Raw genomic sequence first — 21490 nt, forward strand, 5'->3', positions numbered from 1 at the left:
TACTGTGCCCGTATACTGTGGATAATATTTTATTTTTCATTACTGTTACAATTTAGATTGATCAAATGTTGATGTCACTGTAAAATAATTAAGTTAAAAGCAAAAAGTGAATTAGGCATTAACTAAAAGTAATACAATTTGGCATGCAAGGCGAGATTTTTAAGCATTTAAATGAACGAAATTATCACTGTAGCAATAAATGTGGTTCAACTGAAGTCACCATTGTATTAGGTCATGTTTACACTCTACCATCCAACACTATTTGACCTTTGATCAAATAGGGAATGCAACATAAAAGAATTCACTAAAAGGAATGACACAACGTCATGTACTACATAATAAACTAATTTTTTGCTTTTGGGCCGTCTTCATTCGAAGCACTGAACAAAAAGAAGGTATGCTTGCAAGAAAACAGTTTTAGAATCAACCAAAAAAAAAGGACTCAAATGGGGAAACTATACAAATCAACACATGGCCGAAAAATTGTAATGTTCATTTTCGAGGTAAGGTAAACCTTTGTTTCTGGCAACAGTTAAATCACCTAAATTTATTTCCACTGAACTGCATGTGACTGCTTCCTGTGAGCAAAAACTAAAAATAACTTCTCCTGGAGACATTATAAAGTAGTATTTTTACGATTTGGTCTTATGTGAAAATTAATATTCTAATATCTTCCCTGCGATCTGAGAGAAAGTAAAACAATTAAGAAGAAGCCATATCAAATAAAATAGAGATAAGATTTGAGATCTGTAAACAAAAAATTGACAGAATGACTTACACGTTTGGTGCTAAAATAAACTACACGTGTCTGTGTATTTTTTTTTGTGCATAAGTGAACTGTGATCCATCCTTCCCAGGCTGCAGTAGGTAATTTTAATGTCCAACAATTTGTCTCCCTTGTGTTAATTTTCGTACTTCAAAATAATCCAAAGTAACATTTTTTTTTCTGCAGCAAGCTTTGGTAGTTGTGGGCATTGAGAGTTGTGGCATCTGCATTGTTCCAGAGTATATTGGTATTCTTTTCCACTGAGTGAAGAGCTTACAATTCTCTAGCCTGATTTTGGAATTCTGGGTCACAGATTAAATAGAACCACAGATTAATACCAAATCTGCGGTTTGAATATACACTTAAACAAGAAATCTGTCGGCAGAAACCACCACTTTGGCTTTTGAACAGGTTTGTGGTGAGATAATGAAACTCAACATGCTATTACAGGACTCTCTTGAGAGAGATGTATTCATTTGAGCAGGTTAATAAGTGATTCTGCCAAGCGAAGCAAAGTGTGCTCGGAAGATACAAGTGTGTGCACTTGGTAACTCTAAAAAAAATGCCATGCATGTTTGCTTTTGTTTTTAGTAAAGAGAATCAGATAAAGAAAAAAGTGTAAGAAATATTATTGTTAGTAATGCAGACTTGAGAGTCTGTACATAAATGACACAGTTGAAAAAAACCTGTACAGGTTGACCAATGACTTGTGTGTGTGTGGAACAGCCACCCTGAAATTGCTTTGTGTTATTTTACGTCCATGAAAATGCACACACAAAGGTATACAAAAACCTTCAAGGCAGCTGGTGCAGCTGGAATAATTCAATATTTGGAAAGACAGTTTTCCCGTTACTGTTGCAACATACTAGAAGGGGATTTCTGGATAACTAAGCAATAACTATACATGCAGCAGCTTTTATAAAACACAATACGGCACCTTTTTGCCACTAAAAGCAAGATGTACATTCCACTACCTACTACCTCAAGTTCCAAGCAATGCATTTGTAAGGCTTTCAAGATATGCCTATGAAGGAGAAGTCCAGTTCTCGCATCAAAAGTTGGCATTATCTCTTTCTTTTGCATTAAAATGCAATTTGTATGAAACTGATCACATAAATAAACATTCATATATTGGACTTGATCACGCAGTAGGCCAATTCCAAATTTCCGTGAGGCATGGTCATTTAGGATGACATGACACCACCACAGCTCCAACACATGGCACGCCTTGAGTATGCCATAACCTGTTCCATCCATTTTGGTCTGCAAACGGAAATTGCAACTTGTACGACCATAAAATGCTCCTACTGTTTACTCAAAATACAGCCTGCCTGTCTGTTCACAGGTTTAAACTGTTTTACAAGTCGAAACTCTGGCAGAAATGTGTAATCAGGGCAAACAGAACCAACATGACTGGCTCTGTTTACTTTGTTTTGTGCCACACTAGCTCACTGAATATTCAAGTATTTACATTGAATTATTTCTTTTGCAATTGCCTAAAGAGAAGCTCATTCATTTTTGGAATAAAAGAATTAGTATGTAATAATACTCTTTGTTCAGTTTTGTAAATTCAAATACTGACATGATTAGTTTGGCTTGTTTCTAAGAAGTATTTAAAATGAAGATGTGGCAAAACCAATATTTATATACACAAACAAGTACATTTAACAAATTATTCAGCATCATTATTCTCAACTTTTCAAAGCAGCATTTTTCAAAACTTTGTAGGAATCTTTGTAGGTAACTAATTTCTGGTTCCAATAATTAGCACAGTTTCTTTTATTACAAACCAGACAAAATCTTACCAATTCCCCAACTAAGAACGGCCACTGCTAATCTGAGAACTGATAAAATGATTCCATGTCAATTGTGCTCCAATGAAACCATTTCACAATTTTGATAGAAAGTGTGTGGGTAAAAGGTGCTGGGATTAAGGGCTAAGCATGTTTAGCCTCTTTATGGCAAAAGTGAAAAAGGCAGAAAACAATTTTATCAAGCGTATCATTAACTAACTGGCCTCAAGTTAACTACTTGAAGCATCAACTGTAACTTTTCTTTCTGGTCAACAGTAAAATACATAAAGAATTGGGTTGAAATAAGCCAGTTTAAAAATTCATGTTGGGAGTAAAATAAGAAAAACTGGGTCACATTCCATTGATCAGAATATAATCTGATGTACATGTAATTACTTTCACAACGATTCATTTCAAATAGAATTATAATAACCCTATATCCATTTTCATCAAAAATACACCAGCCTAATTTTTACTACACAAAATAGAAATTGAGAGGTTTCAAACCAGCAGGACATGACAATGGAAACAATACAATACAGCTGTGCATAAAAGATGTTTCATAGCACCAATCATACTCAAATGCGATACCAACTGTCAGTCCAGTTGCATCAGTGACATGTTTCACAGAGGAAAAAAAGGGACAGCTGAGAGATGGTTTGATGCCACAAGATCTACACGACTGTAACAATGCTGCTGCCCTCTGGGAGCATGTCCTCCTCAAACAGTAAAAGAGAAAGTGAAAGAAAGGTCGAGGACACTTGATTATCGTCAGCTTTATAATTGAGATGTCCATTTTGGATCATACTTCCCAAATCCACTTTATATTAATAAGATACTCTGATATTACAGCCAGCTTGACTATTTTGCTGTAATCACAGATATAGACTCAATTCGAAAACAATGTGTCGTTTGGACAGGTAAATGTAAGATGAAATGACTTTTTATCCACTTTTTGGCATCACCCAATGTAGCACAAGGATGCTTAATCTATAATTTGCCCGTGGCATTATTGTCGAACTCATTAATGTTGATTGACAAATTTTACTGGGATCGCTTCAATTCAAGATGACCAACTTCAAATGAAACTTTCAGTAGTTCACAACTTCACACGCGAAGTACACACAGCCAATTTTAATCAGAATGCGTACAAAGGTGTAGTTTAATCACCAAGGAATAGACCTCAGTGGGAACACCACGTGTACATGTTCTGCTGAAAACTAGCGGCCAAAAATTGTTATTTTTACTAACTCTTCGAATACAGCTCACCATGTTCAAATCAACTGCTTTGGGCATTTACTGCACAAAACAAAGTTTGGTGGACCATTTGGGTTCTTTTGATGTCCAACTTTTAAATACAAATAATGCCCTTCTAAATATGTGAGCTAATAATTAATCTTATGTGTAAATTAATACATTGACCTTCAACCTAAAGTCAAAGGTCAGAGCACCAGGTTTTAATTCATACACTACTTAGAAAGGTGTGTATCGTCCAGGGGAGTATATCGTATCTCATGAGACGACATACTTAAGAATGGAGACGACATGTATGTATCACCAAACAATGGATCCTTTATACCAGCAATTCTCAAGAAATCATGGTGTTTGGTTTTCCACGATTGTATGGCAGTGATGTTAGCTGAGCCGCCTAAACTTCCCAACTCAAGTTTTCACACCGTGTCAAATCGAGTGCTCCTTTAAAGTCTTCAGAACTGCATATGAATGAAGGGGCTGACAAACCCTTGTGGACAATCTGTTTGCTTCTTTTGAAACTTATTCAGTGTTCTTTAGTCCAATTTTTTTTGTAGCACAAATGCCCAAACTGTGGAGGTTGAAAACAAATCTATAAACATTTTGGAAATATTTTTGAATGTATGTTTGGGCAAGCTTACATGTGTACTTGGCAATAACCAATTCAAGCTTAAAATGCTAATTGCTCCGACCAAGAGCTGGTGGTATTCCAAAGCGACATTTCAATAAGGGACGAACTAGTTGTGGAAAATCACCCTTGGCCAGGCACTTTTTTGTTCAAACCTTTAAGTTGCGATATTCCCCTCTGCATCACTTTAGCTTTTGTTCTTATTGTCGTTGATGTAGATCACGATGCCAAAGTTCAGTCGGAGTTGTTCAAAGAAGACAAAGGTGAGAATGGTTTGTGGTGCCAGACGAACAAACGCTGGAATGAAACCCTTGTAGAACCCCATGGGCCCCAGCTTGGCCGTTGTCCACAGACAATCCATAAAGTTCTACTCAAAAATAAGTCAAGACAATGCCATTAAGATGGCACATTTACAAAAGCATATTGAAATGGGAAACCAATGCAACATAAATTAAGCCTGTGATCTTAGCTTCGTTCCGAGTACTTGGACTCATACTTCTTGGTAAGAACCTGGGTGCAAGGAGAAACAGCCACCTGAAAATGCTGAAGTGGAAAACACTCTTGGAGTCTGCATCTTTTCAGATAAACCCAACATTTCCTGTCTAATGTTGTGAGAATTACTTTTGTTTCCCACATCTCGCATCCCCAATTCGCTCCGAGAATTCCGCTGAATGTGGGAGGCTACTCTTCATTATTATGGTGTAATCATGAATTTCCAAGCACTTGGGGACTCTGAAAAGGACTTAAGCTATCTGGTAACACAGTCCATTTAACTCTGTTCTGTAAGTTTGCTGTGACCACCAATTATAATATTCGCAGTTACCCTACAAAACACTTATAAAATTACAAATAAGACATTGTGTGTCAAGGCCACAAATACAAAATAATTCCTTTGTTGTGAAATTTGAAAATGGTGGTCCATATTAGAAACAGCAAACTGTTCCGAGAGTCACTGACTACGTAGAAGTTGGTGTGCACGTTTCTTGTACTTGTATAATAATACCAGAGTGAAAAAGCCAAGGCTAATTTAAAGTTATCATAAAGGCTTAAGGTCCTGGTTCTCTGCTGTACATTATAATGTCTCCAACACTGGTTGCCAGTGCTTTGACCAGCCTTTTCATAAAAGGTTGGCCACGTCAGATCAACTGGCTGTGGCTTAGTGTTACCAGCATATGCACACCTATGGGATTTTCTTCCACTGTCACACATTATTTCCAGCCAAAGCCAAGTAATTTGGACACAGTCTTACTACGGATATCTGCAAAATCAACTGAACGTGCCAGTGAATGGGTCTGTAGTTGAGTGACTCGTACCTTGTACTGGCCTGGAGGGGCATTCATTAATCTTGTCTTCATGACATCGGTAGGTTGTGTCAAGAGAGTGGCACAAAAACCCTGTCATGAAGAAACAACTCATCCGTTATGAAGGAAATTAAAAGTTGCTCAAAATCTGGAAGATTCAGGTCTCGGTTTTAGCACCTAAATCTCTAATTACTTAATTTTGAAATCTGTCATATTATCTATTGCTTTTATCTATTTTATCCTTACTTTCTATAGGAACAATTGACAATAGTTTTGAGATAAGAAACATTTGCCTTCATGAAGTCAGCTTTTAACTTCAAGGTCAACATACTGCATTAAATCCTTTATTACTCACAAACGGGGTCACATTATACAAATGCAGAGCTAGTCTCACACCCAGAAATGCATCTCAAGTCCTGTGTTAAAAAAGTACATATTGTGTCCTTGGGCAAAGGAACAATGCTTTCTTGCAATGACCTCTCCGTGGTCAGCTATCAGCGACACGCTGTATTGTGTCCTGTACCAAGGGAGGGCCTTTACTCAAATCTGTAAATGTCACTTGTGGTTTAGTTTAACCAATAAAAACGGCAGAGGAGAAAATTCTTCAGAGGGTACTCACGGCCATGATGCTGGCTGTGAAATGCGTGATGATGTTGTCTTTAAAGAAGGAAGTGGTTAGGAGAATTTGCTTGAACTGATCATACAGCGAAATCTGGAAAGGAAACCCAAAAATGGGAATTCTCAGTACCTGCATGTTGAGTTGCAACGGTGCTTCTTTCAGGAGAAAAATAAAAAGAAAAATGGCCAAAGCTGTCCACAGATGACAGACACCACAAAAGTCTTGTTTCCATGCTTTAAACCATTTGTGATCATCCCTGCCATTCAGGCTTTTTGATGACGTCTCCTTGAGGATCATTTTAACACTGTTGGAGGAAGGTTGTTTACACCAAGGCAAAAAAACAAACCCTCTAAACATTTTTGAAGGATATTTTTTAATTCAGACACCATATAATTTTATTATTTTTTTGTTCTTAATTTATGATCTACTTTCACGGTCCACAATTGCTGTTAAAATTCCCTAACCCACTGGATTCTGCCACCCTGCACCCTGCTTTGGCTATAGATGCTAGTCAGATTGTGGGAAAATTCATGAGGGTTCCCACCTAACATGCTTATCGAGTATGGATCAAACAGAACATGATCATGTTGTGCAGCGTTGTGGAAGCGTCTGTCACAAGTCCAGTCACAAGTTCTTTTCATAACAAAAACCACAAGTAGCGGGGGCTACTTTGAATGCTTTTTCCAGAGTTCATTTGAAAAGCTTGCGAGCTGAGACTGGGTGACTTGTAACGGGGCTTGCAGGCACTTGTGATGGACTAGATGACAACATGATTGCTTCGAAAGCCAGAGTTTAGAATCGGTCAAGAGCTGAATAGTTGCCAAGTCTCTGCTTTGGCTTTCAAACGAAACTCTCCTGAGCTCAACGCATTTGCGATGTGCAGCTCCATGAAACTGGCCCATGTAAACACACCTGGGAGGCAAAGTCCATTTATGAAACAGATCTGGTGGTGGAGGGGGAAATATTGTACGGAGGAATACCTGTCCAATGGTCATGAGGACGGCTCTGACTGTGGCCATCGATGCTCCATTAAACAAACTCCTGAAACCCTCTTAATGAGACAGAAAAACAAAAGAGGAATAAATATGAAAGGAAACACATTGGCAAGAACCATTCAAAGAGGCAGTTCAACCTCTCATGGGAGATATGGACGTTGAGTGATGGTTGAAAGGGACTGAAGTTTATAGGCTAGAAGATAGCGGATGGTAATAACATGAATCCCTAGAACATTCTGAAATCTCATCGATTTGTTCTACACTTTAAGGTATTCTGAGACCAAATTAATATGTCTAAATTGAACATATTCAAACCCTTCTAATATCACATTATTGGTCAGTACAGCTTAAAGGCGGTGGATTTTACAATTCATTCAATACTCAGCCGCCATATCTAATTATCTATATTTGCACAATGCTTCCACTGTGTCTGTTACTCTTAGGCGGTTATTCTTATATGTAGCTGCCGTGTCAGTACTTACATGTACAATATAAATTATGCACCCAACTCTAGGGATGGCCTCAGTTGCCCATCTGCTGTTCACATTTGCATGTTTCAATTACTTGTAAATATAAATGCCAGGTGATTGAAATGCACATTATGGATGGACGGCTGAATAATCTTTGAGTGTGTGCAAAATCATATTAAAATTGGAGGATTCAGGGCAGACGGGGTTAATGGCAATGGCTGATGATTCCACTATGCGTGGTTCAGCAAGATATCTGAATCGACCATATTAACATGTCTCACATGCTACATGTACCTATATGTTTATCCAACAATTAATTTACGCAGCAGTAAAAAATACAATAACCCTAATCGAGTATGTCTACATGCATATCAATTTTAAACAAAGATAATTATTATGGACACAGGCAATTCAACTATCAAACAATGGACTGAAGCTCCAAAATATAATTTCAATACTGCATTTTAACAGTTAAATATTTAAAAAAGAGTTGACCTCTGAATACTTCAAATGTGTTGTATCGTGTCTTGGTGCCAATATGGCTGACAGGGAACTACTTGGTGCCAATATGGCTGACAGGGAACTACTTGGTGCCAATATGGCTGACAGGGAACTACTTGGTGCCAATATGGCTGACAGGGAACTACTTGGTGCCAATATGGCTGACAGGGAACTACTTGGTGCCAATATGGCTGACAGGGAACTACTTGGTGCCAATATGGCTGACAGGGAACTACTTGGTGCCAATATGGCTGACAGGGAACTACTTGGTGCCAATATGGCTGACAGGTATTACACCTACATGTATATTCTAAGTTTTTGTTCTACTGGTTTCAATGGAATTGACACTTGCACAATGGACGGACAGCTGCATCACTTACCGTATCTATACACCCTCCATAGCCCGTCAAATGCATGCTTGTAACTACAGACAGACAAACAGACACTTCGTATCATGAAGCACAGCTGAATGACTGTGAAATAAGAGATTACTCAATACACGGCTGCAGTTAGTTGGACTGGTTCATTGACCGTGGCCATGCCCTTGTGACCACGCCCCGTTTACATGATCAATACTGATCACGCCTCATTTGATTTTTTAACAGAAGGTATGCCTGTGACAAACCATTCATTGCAACAACATTCACTGCATGGCCGAGCCACATCCGATGAGGTCAAATTTGCAGCTATCGCGCCCTCTTGGACTACATGTATTTACATGTACCCTGTACTGACGAAAGCCACATCTCTAATGGGACAATAAAATGCAGTCATGCCCAATATGCCATTCGCAGCGGCTGCTGTCAAACAACGCTGGGCTGAACAAAGTTATTTAACTGAGGCAGGAATCAAACCAGTCATCTCCTAAATGCCACACAGGTGTTTGAACAAACCAAGGCCAAGTCAAATTAATTGGCTACAACTGGCCCATAACACACAGAAGTGTCTACTCATCTTTGCCAGAGATTTCTTTTGCCATGGCATAGCCATGGAAGTCACCAGGATTTTTTCCAAGGGGGACAAAGCACTACTTCCCCTGGGGGTGGAAATGTTCAGGGTCAAGGGGGGGGATGTGGCAATGCACTCATCAGTAATGAACTGATAAACCATTAACATTAGAACAGGGTAAATTTCAATGTTTTTCTGAGCAAATTGATTCTTATGATCCCTTTTCAGCTCTTCTTCTTTTTTTCGTTTCTTTTTTCCCCCTCAATTTCCCCATTTTTATTTTGCAATGTTTTCCGGAGGGGGAGGGAGGGAAGGAAAGGGCCAAGCACCTCCTTCACCCACTCCCCCTTCCCCCCGAGACGCACATGGCAAATGCATTCTTTCCAGTTGTACCCAGTAATTCAATCACAGCCTGGCTCTCCGGCACCTCTTGACAATATGTGTCCGTTTTCAGATACATGTCTTTGTTTGGTTCTGTCCCTTTCTGGAGACCGACCAAGAGTTCAATAATCTCAGTCACAAGAGCACTGGGGAACGGAAGTTTGAATCCGACTTCAGTCAAATTTTTGTTCATTGAATTCCTGAACTGAAAACTGCCTGTGATACTTTACTTCCTTCTTTTGTCAGCTGCTAGCTTGATGTCATTCTGCATCCTGACATTGATCATGTCTGCAGGTGCACCCACCAGACCACCACAAGCTCCTGTTTTATAAATACAATTTATAAAAAAAAGTTGAGTTTTTGGTATCTCATCATGCTTGGTCAAAACTAGAGCGGCAAAGCCGCCATGGCTCGCTCCTTCTTGTGAATTTGAATTTCTTTCCTGTAATAACAGCTATCTATGTTAAGAGACAAGCAAGTTATACAGATATGGTTACTTAATTGAACAAGAAAATACTAACCAAGCTTCATCAAGATTTTTTACAAGATTGGTTGACATACACGGGCATGTACAATAACAATACAGAGATATAAGATGTTTTATCGACCCTAGTGATAAATCCATGATACTCTAGGAGAAAAAAACCTAGCAAGTGCTGTGGGCAGACTGTGTATTGGAAGGGGCCTGTCATTTAAAAGAAGTATTCAGGTGGAGCATGGGCGGAGCAATGAGCCAGAGTTGAGATCCAGATGTTACCAATCATTGTGGATGGCAGCCTGCCAAATTCTCTGGTCAATCAGCTGACAGGGTTTATTGGGTTAGTGCGAGTGAACTGACCAGCAGCCAGCTTTGCCCAGGCTTTCTCCCATGCTTTGCCAGACACTTTCATCGCAGCTTCGAACAATTAAGCCACATGGATATTATCTTATCTCCACCTCCACCTCCTCTCCTCTACAGGAATCCCCTATAGCTGGCTTTTTGGTGTATTTTTGTGACATGGCACTTTTTGATATGGAATAAGAATAGAACAATTGTTTGTTAAACTAGATAAGCGGTGCATTTGTGCGTTTGATGGATGGTGCATTTCATTAAAATTCTTCTTAAGTACAATTTTGCACGATGCATCCAACCCCATCATCCTATCCTCTACAAGTCTACCCTCCTCATCATCCCATATTTACCATGTCTACATGTATTTTGACTCCACCCCTAATACCATCTATCTGCAATCCAACATCCACCTTATCTTTCCATCCATCTCCTGCTCCACCCCTCCATCATCCTATCCATCTCCTACTCTGCCCCCTCCCCATCATCCTATCCATCTCCTACTCTGCCCCCTCCCCATCATCCTATCCATCTCCTACTCTGCCCCCTCCCCATCATCCTACCCATTTCCTACTCCACATCCTCCTCATCATCCTACCCATCTCCTACTCTGCCCCTTCTCCATCATCCTATCCATCTCCTACTCTGCCCCCTCCCCATCATCCTATCCATCTCCTACTCTGCCCTCTCCCCATCATCCTATCCATCTCCTACTTTGCCCCCTCCATCATCCTATCCATCTCCTACTCTCCCCCCTCCATCATCCTATCCATCTCCTACTCCCCCCCCTTCCCCATCATCCTATCCATCTCCTACTCTGCCCCCTCCCCATCATCCTATCCATCTCCTACTCTCCCCCCTCCATCATCCTATCCATCTCCTACTCTCCCCCCTCCCCATCATCCTATCCATCTCCTACTCTGCCCCCTCCCCATCATCCTATCCATCTCCTACTCTCCCCTCCATCATCCTATCCATCTCCTACTCTGCCCCCTCCCCATCATCCTATCCATCTCCTACTCTGGACCCCTCCCCATCATCCTATCCATCTCCTACTCCGCCCCCTCCCCATCATTCACTTCTTACTCTGGCTGTCCCATCATCCCACTTATCCAGCCCAACCATTACTCCAACCTTATCCAGCATTTCATCCACTTTCTACATACATGTACCTTGTCCCCATGATCCTCCTCCTACAGGAACCCCTCCCCCAACAAACATCCTACGTTGTAATCTGTCACTTCTGTCCCCCATCCCTTACATTTTTCCCACACAGTGTACATGTACATTTCTACATGTATGTGTCTATACACTGTCTATACATGTACATTATAGGAGTGGTCAGAACATACGTATACATGTAGGTACCGGTACATATACACGTACAAGTACATGTACACTGTATGTACTACAGGGTAAGTACAGCTCAAAACGTTAACATTCAACTTTTATAACTTTTTCATTAATTTCATAAACTACGCTTCAAAGCATTAACGCCATATGAGACTATTTAAATACTGAGAGAATTTCAAGAGGAAGCGAACAAGAACTCAGAGGCACATTTTAAAACCCATGGACCTGCAAGGAAAAGCTTTCACATTTGAGGACGGACGGCCCGACGGACGAACAGAAGACAGAAATCGGTATTACATGTACATAAATGTACGAAGGCTCGCATTTGCTTCGCAGCTCGCCAAAAACCATGCAATCATTTCTCAGGGGTGAGACTGGATGAAAATGAAATATTCAGGAAATAATCACCCTAGGTTTTGAGAGCTCCACAGCAGCATAGGGTCTATGGTATGCAGTTCTTTTCCTAAAGGCACTCCTTAAAAATACCCATTTCTTGTATTCTCTGGCAACTTTACACATAAAACCTTAATGGCAAACTCCAGATTTTAAAAGAAATTGTTTGAAAATTCTGAAATCGGAAAATCCTAAAATCTTGAAATCAGGGAAAATCCTGGCAAATCTCACCCCTGATTTCTATCACTACTTGCACAACTTGACATCCCTACGCCTGTTTCTTGGTGTACGTGTACATACACTTGTCTGTTTGTTTGTTCGCTGTGTACATGTACATGTACTTGTCTGTTTGTTTTTTGTTAGCTGTGTACATGTACATGTCTGTTTGTTTGCTGTGTACATGTACATGTATATTCAGTAAATTGTGCATGAATATGTATCAGTATCTTGAGTTTTGTGGACCTAGAAGAATTTTTAAAACACTCTCTTTGCAGTCAACAATAAAATGAAGTTTTAGTTCCTTTTTTATGCATACGCAGTCTGCATTCAGATTCATAAACTGAGCAGATTCGGGCGAGTTCAAGCACATGAAAAAAGATGACTGATGATGTGATGGTAACTTTGGGGCTTGTTTTCCCTGTCATTTTGCATTGTAAACTGTAATTTCTTTCCACACTGAAGCCCCTCATTTGGAAGCAACACTCTCCACTGACAAGGCTCAATCACTAAATGAGCACAAAAGGGGAGACACCATCAATCATCTGAATATTACAGTTCAGGGCTTGAAATGGGACTCAACTTCAAGAGGTCAAGTACTTGCTCCCCACAACGCTCCAATATTAACCCTAACCATCCCCAATCCTTCAAAGTCCTTCGGGCAGTTTTGGAGGATTGAGGCTGCATGGCAAAATTACATTGCTGATTGTGAAGGATCAATTGTCTCAAGGTTGTGGGTTAAATTCATGCCAACACTGTATGCTCCAGGATTCCATTCAAACTGCCTCAACATAATGAGAGGAATTAATGGAGGATTTTGAAGGATTGGGGCAGTGGGCACCCCTCCACAGAACACATTCAAGAAATGTTGGAGGATTTTGGAGGACTGAGGCTGTATTTTTTCATGGGGGCACTTGGAGCATTATGAAGGATTGAGGATGTATCCTTGTCAAATGGGCCTAGGCTATTGGGGTTTAAAGCAACGAAATACAGTAATGTCACAGAGAGGTTTGGTTGAATAGATCCTGTCTTGAATCAGACTAGAATTTTGGTTGGTGGGAGAGATCTTTAGTTGGTTTGAGATCTTGTGGTGTATTGACGACCAACTCTTTATCATTCAACAGTCACGTGAAAATAGGCACCAAGAATTGCTATTTTAACAAAGGTACATGCAGTCAGGGTACATGTCCAAGGGAGTCCAACTAAATCTGGTGGAGTATTTTAACCGCTTGACTCCCTCTGACTTTGAACCCTTTGGATCACCTACATGTATATGTAAGCTGGGCTACACAGTCCCAAGTCCAACAAATAGGGTCAAACCTGGCTGTTGATGATGACGAAGTCAGACCACCTTAAGTCAATTCTAAGTTCTGTCGACTCACTTGTGGTGTGACAAATGAGCTTTAAATAGACGATACTATCTAATCTTATCTAAACCTGACCCTATTCCAGAACGCTTATTATAGTCTAGAACTGTAAAACTCTTATTAATGTTTGTCTTGGACTGTACATGCACACACACTCAAATTACTTTTCAACAGCATGTTTGCAACACTTAAGTACATGTACATGTCATTTCTAAGTGACAGTGTCTCGTTTCAAGGACCAAAGTCAAACTCTTTTTAAATAATAAGTAAACACAAATGTATTACTAAGTTGAATCAAATTTGAGGTAAATTTCCAATACCATGTCTAACAACTACTGATGTTACACTAACGAGTCCTCGTGATGTCTTGCATGTTCTTCATATACATTTGTACGCAGCTCTCTCTTTTTTTGATACACTGTATAAGTTCCGGATAAAAACTTTTGACAAACAAATAGCGACATTATGTGGTCATGGACTGTTAAATTTTTTAAATTGATCTCCGGTCTTGTGATTAATGTATTACCGGTGCTTTCTCACTCAAATTTCACAAACTTGACCCTCAGATCTTAGCTTCTGTGAAGACAAATAGCAAACCTCAAATGTGTCACAAGGTCAGCAAGTATTTCTGTGAGAAAAAAGGCATTCCTTAAAATGTAAAGCCAAATAAAAATTTCTGCAAAGAACAAACACTGATATGTTATTTATATCAATTACCAGTAGCCCAAACCTGGACCACCCCATTATGTATATCTAGCCATGCTATATCTTTCTTTTATGTATAAAATATCTATACTTTTTTAAATGCATTTTAGATGACAAAGTTTATTCAGAAATTGTTCAATTTTCTGCATCTCTTTTAAGTCTCCTCCAGCAAGTTGACTTTGTTTTAAGAGAATGATACCCTCAAATTTGAAGAGAAAATTCTCTGCTGATAGCAAAGGAGTGCGGAGACGGGATATTTCAACAGGGATAGTGTACAACAAAGACAAATATAAACAAAAACAATATCTACAAAAGAATGACGGGGGGGCACCCTTATCAAATTGTATGGTTCTCATTTCTTTTACCACTTGAGATAAGGTTGGTCGGTTGAAAAAAAAATCCTTAAAAAAAAACAAATTCCATGTTGCTGGTGGATAAATGACGGAATAAACCAGGCCAAGTGCACAATGTACATATATTCTTGTTACTTGTTTAACTGAGTATTCTCTGCCGCATCTTGGACCCAGGTTGGACCTATCATAATCGTACCCCGTGATTTTTCTAGGACCATGCAACTAACGAAGGTCACAACAGTGGAGGCCGCCATATTGAATGACATGATCAGCGCGCGTAGCAACACGAGTAGACTTGTCTTTTATCCTCAATTTTTCATGTACAGGGGCCTTTTTGTTCTCTCTGCATTTTTGATATACATAAGTATTAAACAAAGATAAATGAAGGAAAAAAATCGAAGAAACACGTTTTGTGTGTATACTTGCATGCAAATGGAATACACATGTTCTTATTGTTACCCGAAGCCACAAAACATACCGCGCTGGACTGAGGAAGTCTAATGCTGCTGGTCGGTACCATGCTGCTCACATTGAAAATCCCCTTGTACAAGTCCGGGTCAAGACAAGTGTAGGGCTATGCACAAACCTCAGTCGGCCACGGAAAAGCGCGGTATACCGAATGTTCACGCGAACGCCGACCGTCGCTGTTGGTCGTTTGCGAAATCGTAAGTTTTCAGGGCTTTTGTTTACAAAGGTCATGCTGGCCAATTTTTTTCCCTTCAGATTTTTTAGGGTTTAGGTCTTTTTAGCAGGGTCGGCGGGGAAAAAAAAGCTTTTTTTTTTCGGGATCCGGAGCCCAAAATAGGGTCGGAAATGAGAACCATAGAATATAAAAAGGGAGCCCTGAGCTAAGTGTGGTTGTGGAATGGACAAATGACTTGCCTGCCCCAGCAGCAAGCATGACTTTCTGGTAGAATGGCAGGGGCTTGGTGGGGTTATCGGCTGTCATCCAATGCTTAATGGTCTCATACAGTCCAAACCTTGTCAGGGAATAGCTCATCTATGTAAAAGCAAAAGTCAACGATGATTACGAGACATTGTAATGAGGTCACAGCAGAATGATGTGACACTGGCCATCTAATGGCAAAGCACCGGTGAACCTATCGGGTCCAGCCCCCAAACGGGAGGAGGTTGAGTAACTGAGCACCCGGTCCAAATACGCTGAGACGCCATGTTATAATTGGCAAGCAAATGAGTACACTTGGGACTTTTCTTTGGAAAAATGTGCAAAACAAAGGACCAAATGACCAAGTGTTTCATTTGACACCCATTACTAGCGCACACATGTAGATCTGTGCCAAATAACACACAGGTATGCTCAATGTACTGCAGATAAATTTTGCTGCTGACTTTTGAATATGCTTTTTAGTACCGGTAGTGGCCTATGATGTGCATTTAGAAAACTTTTTTATACAAGTACATGTACATGTATATCATATGGAATTCACTTTATCTTATTTCATCATGCGCTGCTAAAGAATTAAAAATGCCTGCACCCAGGAGGCATCAAAGCTTCTCTACGCGAGGAATGACAAGTTAGCACTCTGAAGATATACACGTACAGAGACCCCGCACCAGAGATCCCTGAGCTATGCAGCCTTGCTGTACGCTGGCAGTGTCTTTACCAGTTTGTGGGTTATCTGATAAACTCTTGCCCACTACAGTGCTTCAGATACAACAAACAATTTATATCACACTTGCCGGTACAAAATACGTGTACGTGTACCAGTACTGAAAAGTTCTATAGCAATTTTGGGGGGTCAGATTTTGGATCAAATTTAAACTGCTAAACAAATATTCAACCCCTCCCGCCCTTGATTGAGCAAGAAGTTAAATTGTCTTTGCTACCTGTCTGCAAATGGACGCACTGAGCCCATTGTAAAGAGCAAGGATCCCTTGGTTGCGCACAACGTACACTGCCATGGTACTGGCCCTGTACTTGACCTTCTGCTGGGTCTGTAGGTGGACCTGTGGACACAGAGATGGAAGCGGGGTCACCACGAATCCAATGTGGAAAATAGTTTAAATATTACTGCTCAAGTTTTAGCTACATGCACACTTTTACATCGGCTTGCTCTTTTATGCAATGCTTACCAATGAGCCAGTTTACTATTCTGAGCAAGCCTGAAATGAAGGACATCCCAAGTCATTCAGGAATACCAAAAGACATGTGAGGCCTGCCTTATCAATGCGGCCATACGCCAACTCACATGTGTGCTCTGTTCTTAAGTTACCTTATTATTTTGAAATCCTAACCTGGTTCACTGCTCAGGATTACAGCCAAAGTGAGAAGATGTCCCCCCCTTTTTATTTGGCAACGATGCTGACTTATAGCTGGAATCCTGTGTTTAATTTGCCCCTCCCAACGACTGAAGAGTCTCGGGAGGTTTCCTACCTTGATGAGATCTAGAGGATGGGTGAAGCAGCACGCCCCTGCAGAAGCCAGCCCACCAAAGTACCAACGCCCGTTCCGTTGGGTGTGCAGTTCGTGCACGTCGGTGTGGATTTCAGCGTGCGGCATTCTGCCTGCATCTGGTTCCCAGACTCGCGCTCGCTGAAAATCTCTGCACTATTTGGGAACAACTAACCACACCAGGCTGTCTTTGATTCTGCACAGGGGATTGTGACAAGAGTTGCCACCGACAATGTCCATAGCAGGCTGGCAATCCAAACAGCAACTATGGGTGCTCGACCACAAATTGTCCATGAGTGTCTTGTAAGTCAAGATTGGCTGACCTGAATAGCAAATCAGTCAGACTGTTTTCACTGAGGCAGATGTCTCACTGAAACCTGTCGGGTGAAACAAAAGAAGCTTCATTACAATCAAGAAGAGAAAAGCACTGACAGGCTGCCCACATAACAGTACACATATGGTACAAGAACCATGGAAGAACTCATGTTTATACTATGCTGCCAAGGTCAAAGTGCACGCTGCCGCACTGCCATCCCTTCCTCAGGTCTTTCCTACATGTAGGAACCTTACCCAATGAAATGCAACAAATTCAAATGCACCAACATTTAACACAGGAGAAATGATAACCCCGGCAAATGCAACCCAACGCCACTCATGATACAGGTCGGATGGCCTAACTACCACTACTACATAGCTCCTATACCCTGCTAACTCTTAACTGCTACATGCACAAAACAGCAGATCAGATACCAGCAGTTATCAGGGTAGGGACAATGCACTTTCAACCTCTGTGCAATCAGATTTTGATCAGTCACAAGTTACCAGAATGAAGGCATGTTATGTAACATTGCAAGCAAGTCTTTTAGCATAAATAGAGTAAACAGGTGATCAGCAAATTATCTTTGTTAACAGGTTAATTCTTCATAGCCCATTAATCCTTCATGCATGCATTGTACATCTATAATCTGTGAAAAAAAATATCTCAAAGACAAGTTGAGAGATATTGTAGGATTAACCATGTCAATTTGTTGCTGGTCACAAGAAACTGCAAGGTACCTTGTACATGCAAAGGCTGCCTTATGGAATCAGCACACATGATTTTATGAGAGCATTGGTTTTTATGTTCACATACATGTACAGTATGTACACATATACATGTACATGCAAATTCTGCTTTTAAACCTTTACATTTCATACGGCACACTTTGGAGGTTGGTTGGGGTTTAGGTTGGGTTGGCATTGAGTGGGTGATGGATGGTTGAGTGGATGGGTATTTTCGCTGGTTGGTCGGGTTTAGTTGCTGGTTGTTTGTTTGGTGGTGTTTGGGCTGTGTATATTCAAATGGTTGGTTGTGCAATTTTTTTTGCCGGTCAGTCTCACTTGCCAGTTCTCTCAACACAGCACTTCACTTAAATAATGGTACACATGGCCGATCGATTAATGCCAATTGCAGGACTTGGTGTCACAAATCTATGCTCATCTGCTTATCAGATTAGCTGGACATTCTCTGGTGCTGTTCTTCTCCATAGTGGTAATGTAAACACAGCATCTTAAGGCAAATACTAAAGTGATTTGGAGTCTCAACTGCTGAATAAATGGATGAGTTACATGTACACTGTACATGTAAAACTCTCAATTGCGCATTTGATGGTGCATTAATGTTGACTACAGTAGTGTGTCACAATTAACAAAAACAATGCATGTATAGTTCACAGGCTGCCGTTAACCCAACTGATGCAATGCATTTACACGTACATGTATATGGCAAAGCTGAAATAAAGCTCTGAAATGCATGTGTGAGCCTGTACTCAAATTCAATAATTTTTAAAGCTACTGAACACCGTCCAGGTTATGCCTACAAACTGCAGCATAAAGGGCACTGTAGTTTCTGGCAAGGTGGGACGGGGCGGGACTGGGCGGGACGGGACGGGGCGGGAGGGGTTGTCAATTAAAGACTCACTGTGTAAGTGGGCATTGTCTTATATTCTGACTGAGGAAAACAATTGCCCCCCAAAAAAACAGGATATTGTTACAGTTGTCCCAGGGAAGCAACCTTTGGATTAAAACTTTCCTACAAATAAAAAGACAAATAACAAATTGCTAAAGAACAGGCTGATTGTCCTCGAGTATCAATGAATGACAGGAAAGAAAATGTCCCGTCCTTGAACATACAATATGTGTGCACGATGACTGATTAAAGTAGGCCCATGTTGTGCAATCACGTGCATTACAGGAATTTGTGCCACCAAGAAAGCCATATGAATGTGCCACTGGTGAAAACCTCTATTCACCCAGCCCAGGCACAATGAAAACATGCCCCTCCCCCCCGATTGCACTTTTAACATTGGCTGATTGTATATGAACAGGACATGAATGCTGAGCCAATGTACAGACAAAGCAACGGAAGGAGCTACAGTACATGTACATACCCACACGTGTATGTGTACGTGTACATGTAATGTTCTCAGCACACAACAGTGGGTTGGGTCAAATGCAAAAGGTCAGCCTGCACCTGTTGTCTGTTGCTGGCTCTATGCTTACAATCAATTTACTGCAGGTGTCCATGGGGTGGAAATTACCAGGACTCAATGAGTAAAGCAATACGTTTTAAAAACAAGAAAAGTGTTTATTACAAATTTCATGCAAGTTAATTACCAAAAAAATGAAAACTGACCTTTTAGTGTAGCTGAGCTCTTTAACTTTTATACATATATGTAATAAATGTATTCTAATTTCTAATCTTTATTTTTAGGCATTTCTTTAGAGCTAAAAGGTCAGGTACATGTTTACAATTAGGGGTCCATTTTTGTGTGTGTCCCTGTCACATCTGACATATGAAATTGTAACTTCAGAACACAAATGTTCTCTGATTTCTAAAAGTGATGAATTAATGCAAATAACCTGCCAAACATATGGAAATAGTTTGAAATCAATTACAATGATATTTCCGTGTCTAATTACACAGGTCAGGTGTAACAGGGACACAAAAATGTCACACTTTTGGACCCTGAAGCCCCAACCGTTTGACGCTGGCATTTACGGGAGCCAGTAGATGGTGATGAAGGTATTTTTGGTGAGTCTTTGGAATTTTTGAGAACCGTTGTCACCTTACTCTATGTACAGGCACGGAGCATTAGTATGACGATCCTGTCCAAAATCATAAAAGGAGGCATACTCACACTCCACTCAGTAGAGATACTTATCAATCATGTTTTTTTGCTACTGAACTAGATAAAACTGTCATGATGGGCCCGGATTCGAAATCTTTGAAGCATGTAATTTCCCGATCATTAACATCTTCCAGGCATTTGCCAGGTTATCATTATTATTATTTATTTGGCATTAATCAGAAACACACAAAACAAAGACAGGAATTATCAACGTAAGTAAAACCAAGGACTATACAAAGCAAGCCATCAGCAAATGCAGGAAAAGAAAAAGTTAACTAAATACATGTAACTGTGACCTTCCAAATGAAAGCTGAGCTGTAATTGGTCATTGGAATGGAAGCAAATTAGAGTCTTTAGACCAATCACCGTACGGCTTTCATCTGTGGGTGAAAAGAAAACAAGGAAAAATAGGTGCTGTGTTGCGGTTGGTCAAGCTATGAGAGTACATGTACATGTATACATGTACACTGGCCTGCATAAGTCATATCGCACACTGTTACTGAACAACTTTTGTGTAATTTTTCATGGAAAGTACTAAAAAAGGCCCACAAAATTTTACCTATGTCTGTGTTAATATCTTTATTCCGGTAAATTTATGTTTCTGGTGTGAAAACAAACAATTCCGATTAATTTGGGGTCCGAAAGCTAACGCTTTCATGTTCGTGTGCATAAAGTCAATGGCATCCAAGATGGCAGCCAAGTCATCAACTCGAACTGCCAACTACCCCCTCCCCATTTCTCAAAGAAATAAGGGGTCAGATCAGCCAAGAATTCCTGGGTAATTCTATCCGTGTGTGGCGGGGCATTATCGTGTTGGAAGAGGAATTCATGGCCGATCAAATAGTGGGCAGCTGGCAGCATGGTCTCCTGGAGGATGTCGACAGAGACGTCTGCGTTGATGTTCTCTGTCACGCACACCAGGCTGCCAGTACTGGCGGAGCTCATGCAGCCCCATACCATAATCCCTGAGGCTCCGTGCTGCGTCAAGGAACGACGCATCATTCCTTGAACTCCTCTCCAACTGTTCCCAAAATATAA

At 40.5% G+C, this 21490-nt stretch overlaps 2 protein-coding genes across 5 annotated transcripts in view; one reads left to right on the top strand and one right to left on the bottom strand.

Moving 5' to 3' along the window:
* LOC110976146 (mitochondrial dicarboxylate carrier-like) overlaps positions 1-21490 on the bottom strand; it is a 23001-nt gene continuing 1511 nt past the window's right edge. Inside the window, exons 1-10 of one of the 3 annotated variants that reach the window (XM_022229195.2) lie at positions 17886-18018; positions 17265-17659; positions 16718-16837; positions 15752-15869; positions 9884-9974; positions 8705-8748; positions 7339-7409; positions 6359-6451; positions 5752-5832; positions 1-4805 (exon numbers count right to left, since the gene is read on the bottom strand). In XM_022229195.2, the coding sequence (XP_022084887.1) occupies positions 4626-4805; positions 5752-5832; positions 6359-6451; positions 7339-7409; positions 8705-8748; positions 9884-9974; positions 15752-15869; positions 16718-16837; positions 17265-17390 (924 nt within the window). In that variant the 5' untranslated portion in view covers positions 17391-17659; positions 17886-18018 and the 3' untranslated portion in view covers positions 1-4625. Of the gene's footprint in view, positions 4806-5751; positions 5833-6358; positions 6452-7338; positions 7410-8704; positions 8749-9883; positions 9975-15751; positions 15870-16717; positions 16838-17264; positions 17660-17852; positions 18019-21490 lie in introns of those variants that run through there. The other 2 variants (XM_022229194.2, XM_022229193.2) reach the window with 2 other exon arrangements.
* LOC110976144 (nucleolar protein 11-like) overlaps positions 20105-21490 on the top strand; it is an 11776-nt gene continuing 10390 nt past the window's right edge. Inside the window, exons 1-2 of one of the 2 annotated variants that reach the window (XM_087138718.1) lie at positions 20108-20124; positions 20248-20355. The gene's annotated coding sequence lies outside the window, so the exon portion shown is untranslated. Of the gene's footprint in view, positions 20356-21490 lie in introns of both variants that reach the window. The other variant, XM_087138717.1, reaches the window with a different exon arrangement.

The sequence above is a fragment of the Acanthaster planci genome, linkage group LG07 (assembly GCF_054643075.1).
Source record: "Acanthaster planci isolate LZ-2023a linkage group LG07, COTS_SCS, whole genome shotgun sequence".
NCBI lineage: Eukaryota > Metazoa > Echinodermata > Asteroidea > Valvatida > Acanthasteridae > Acanthaster > Acanthaster planci.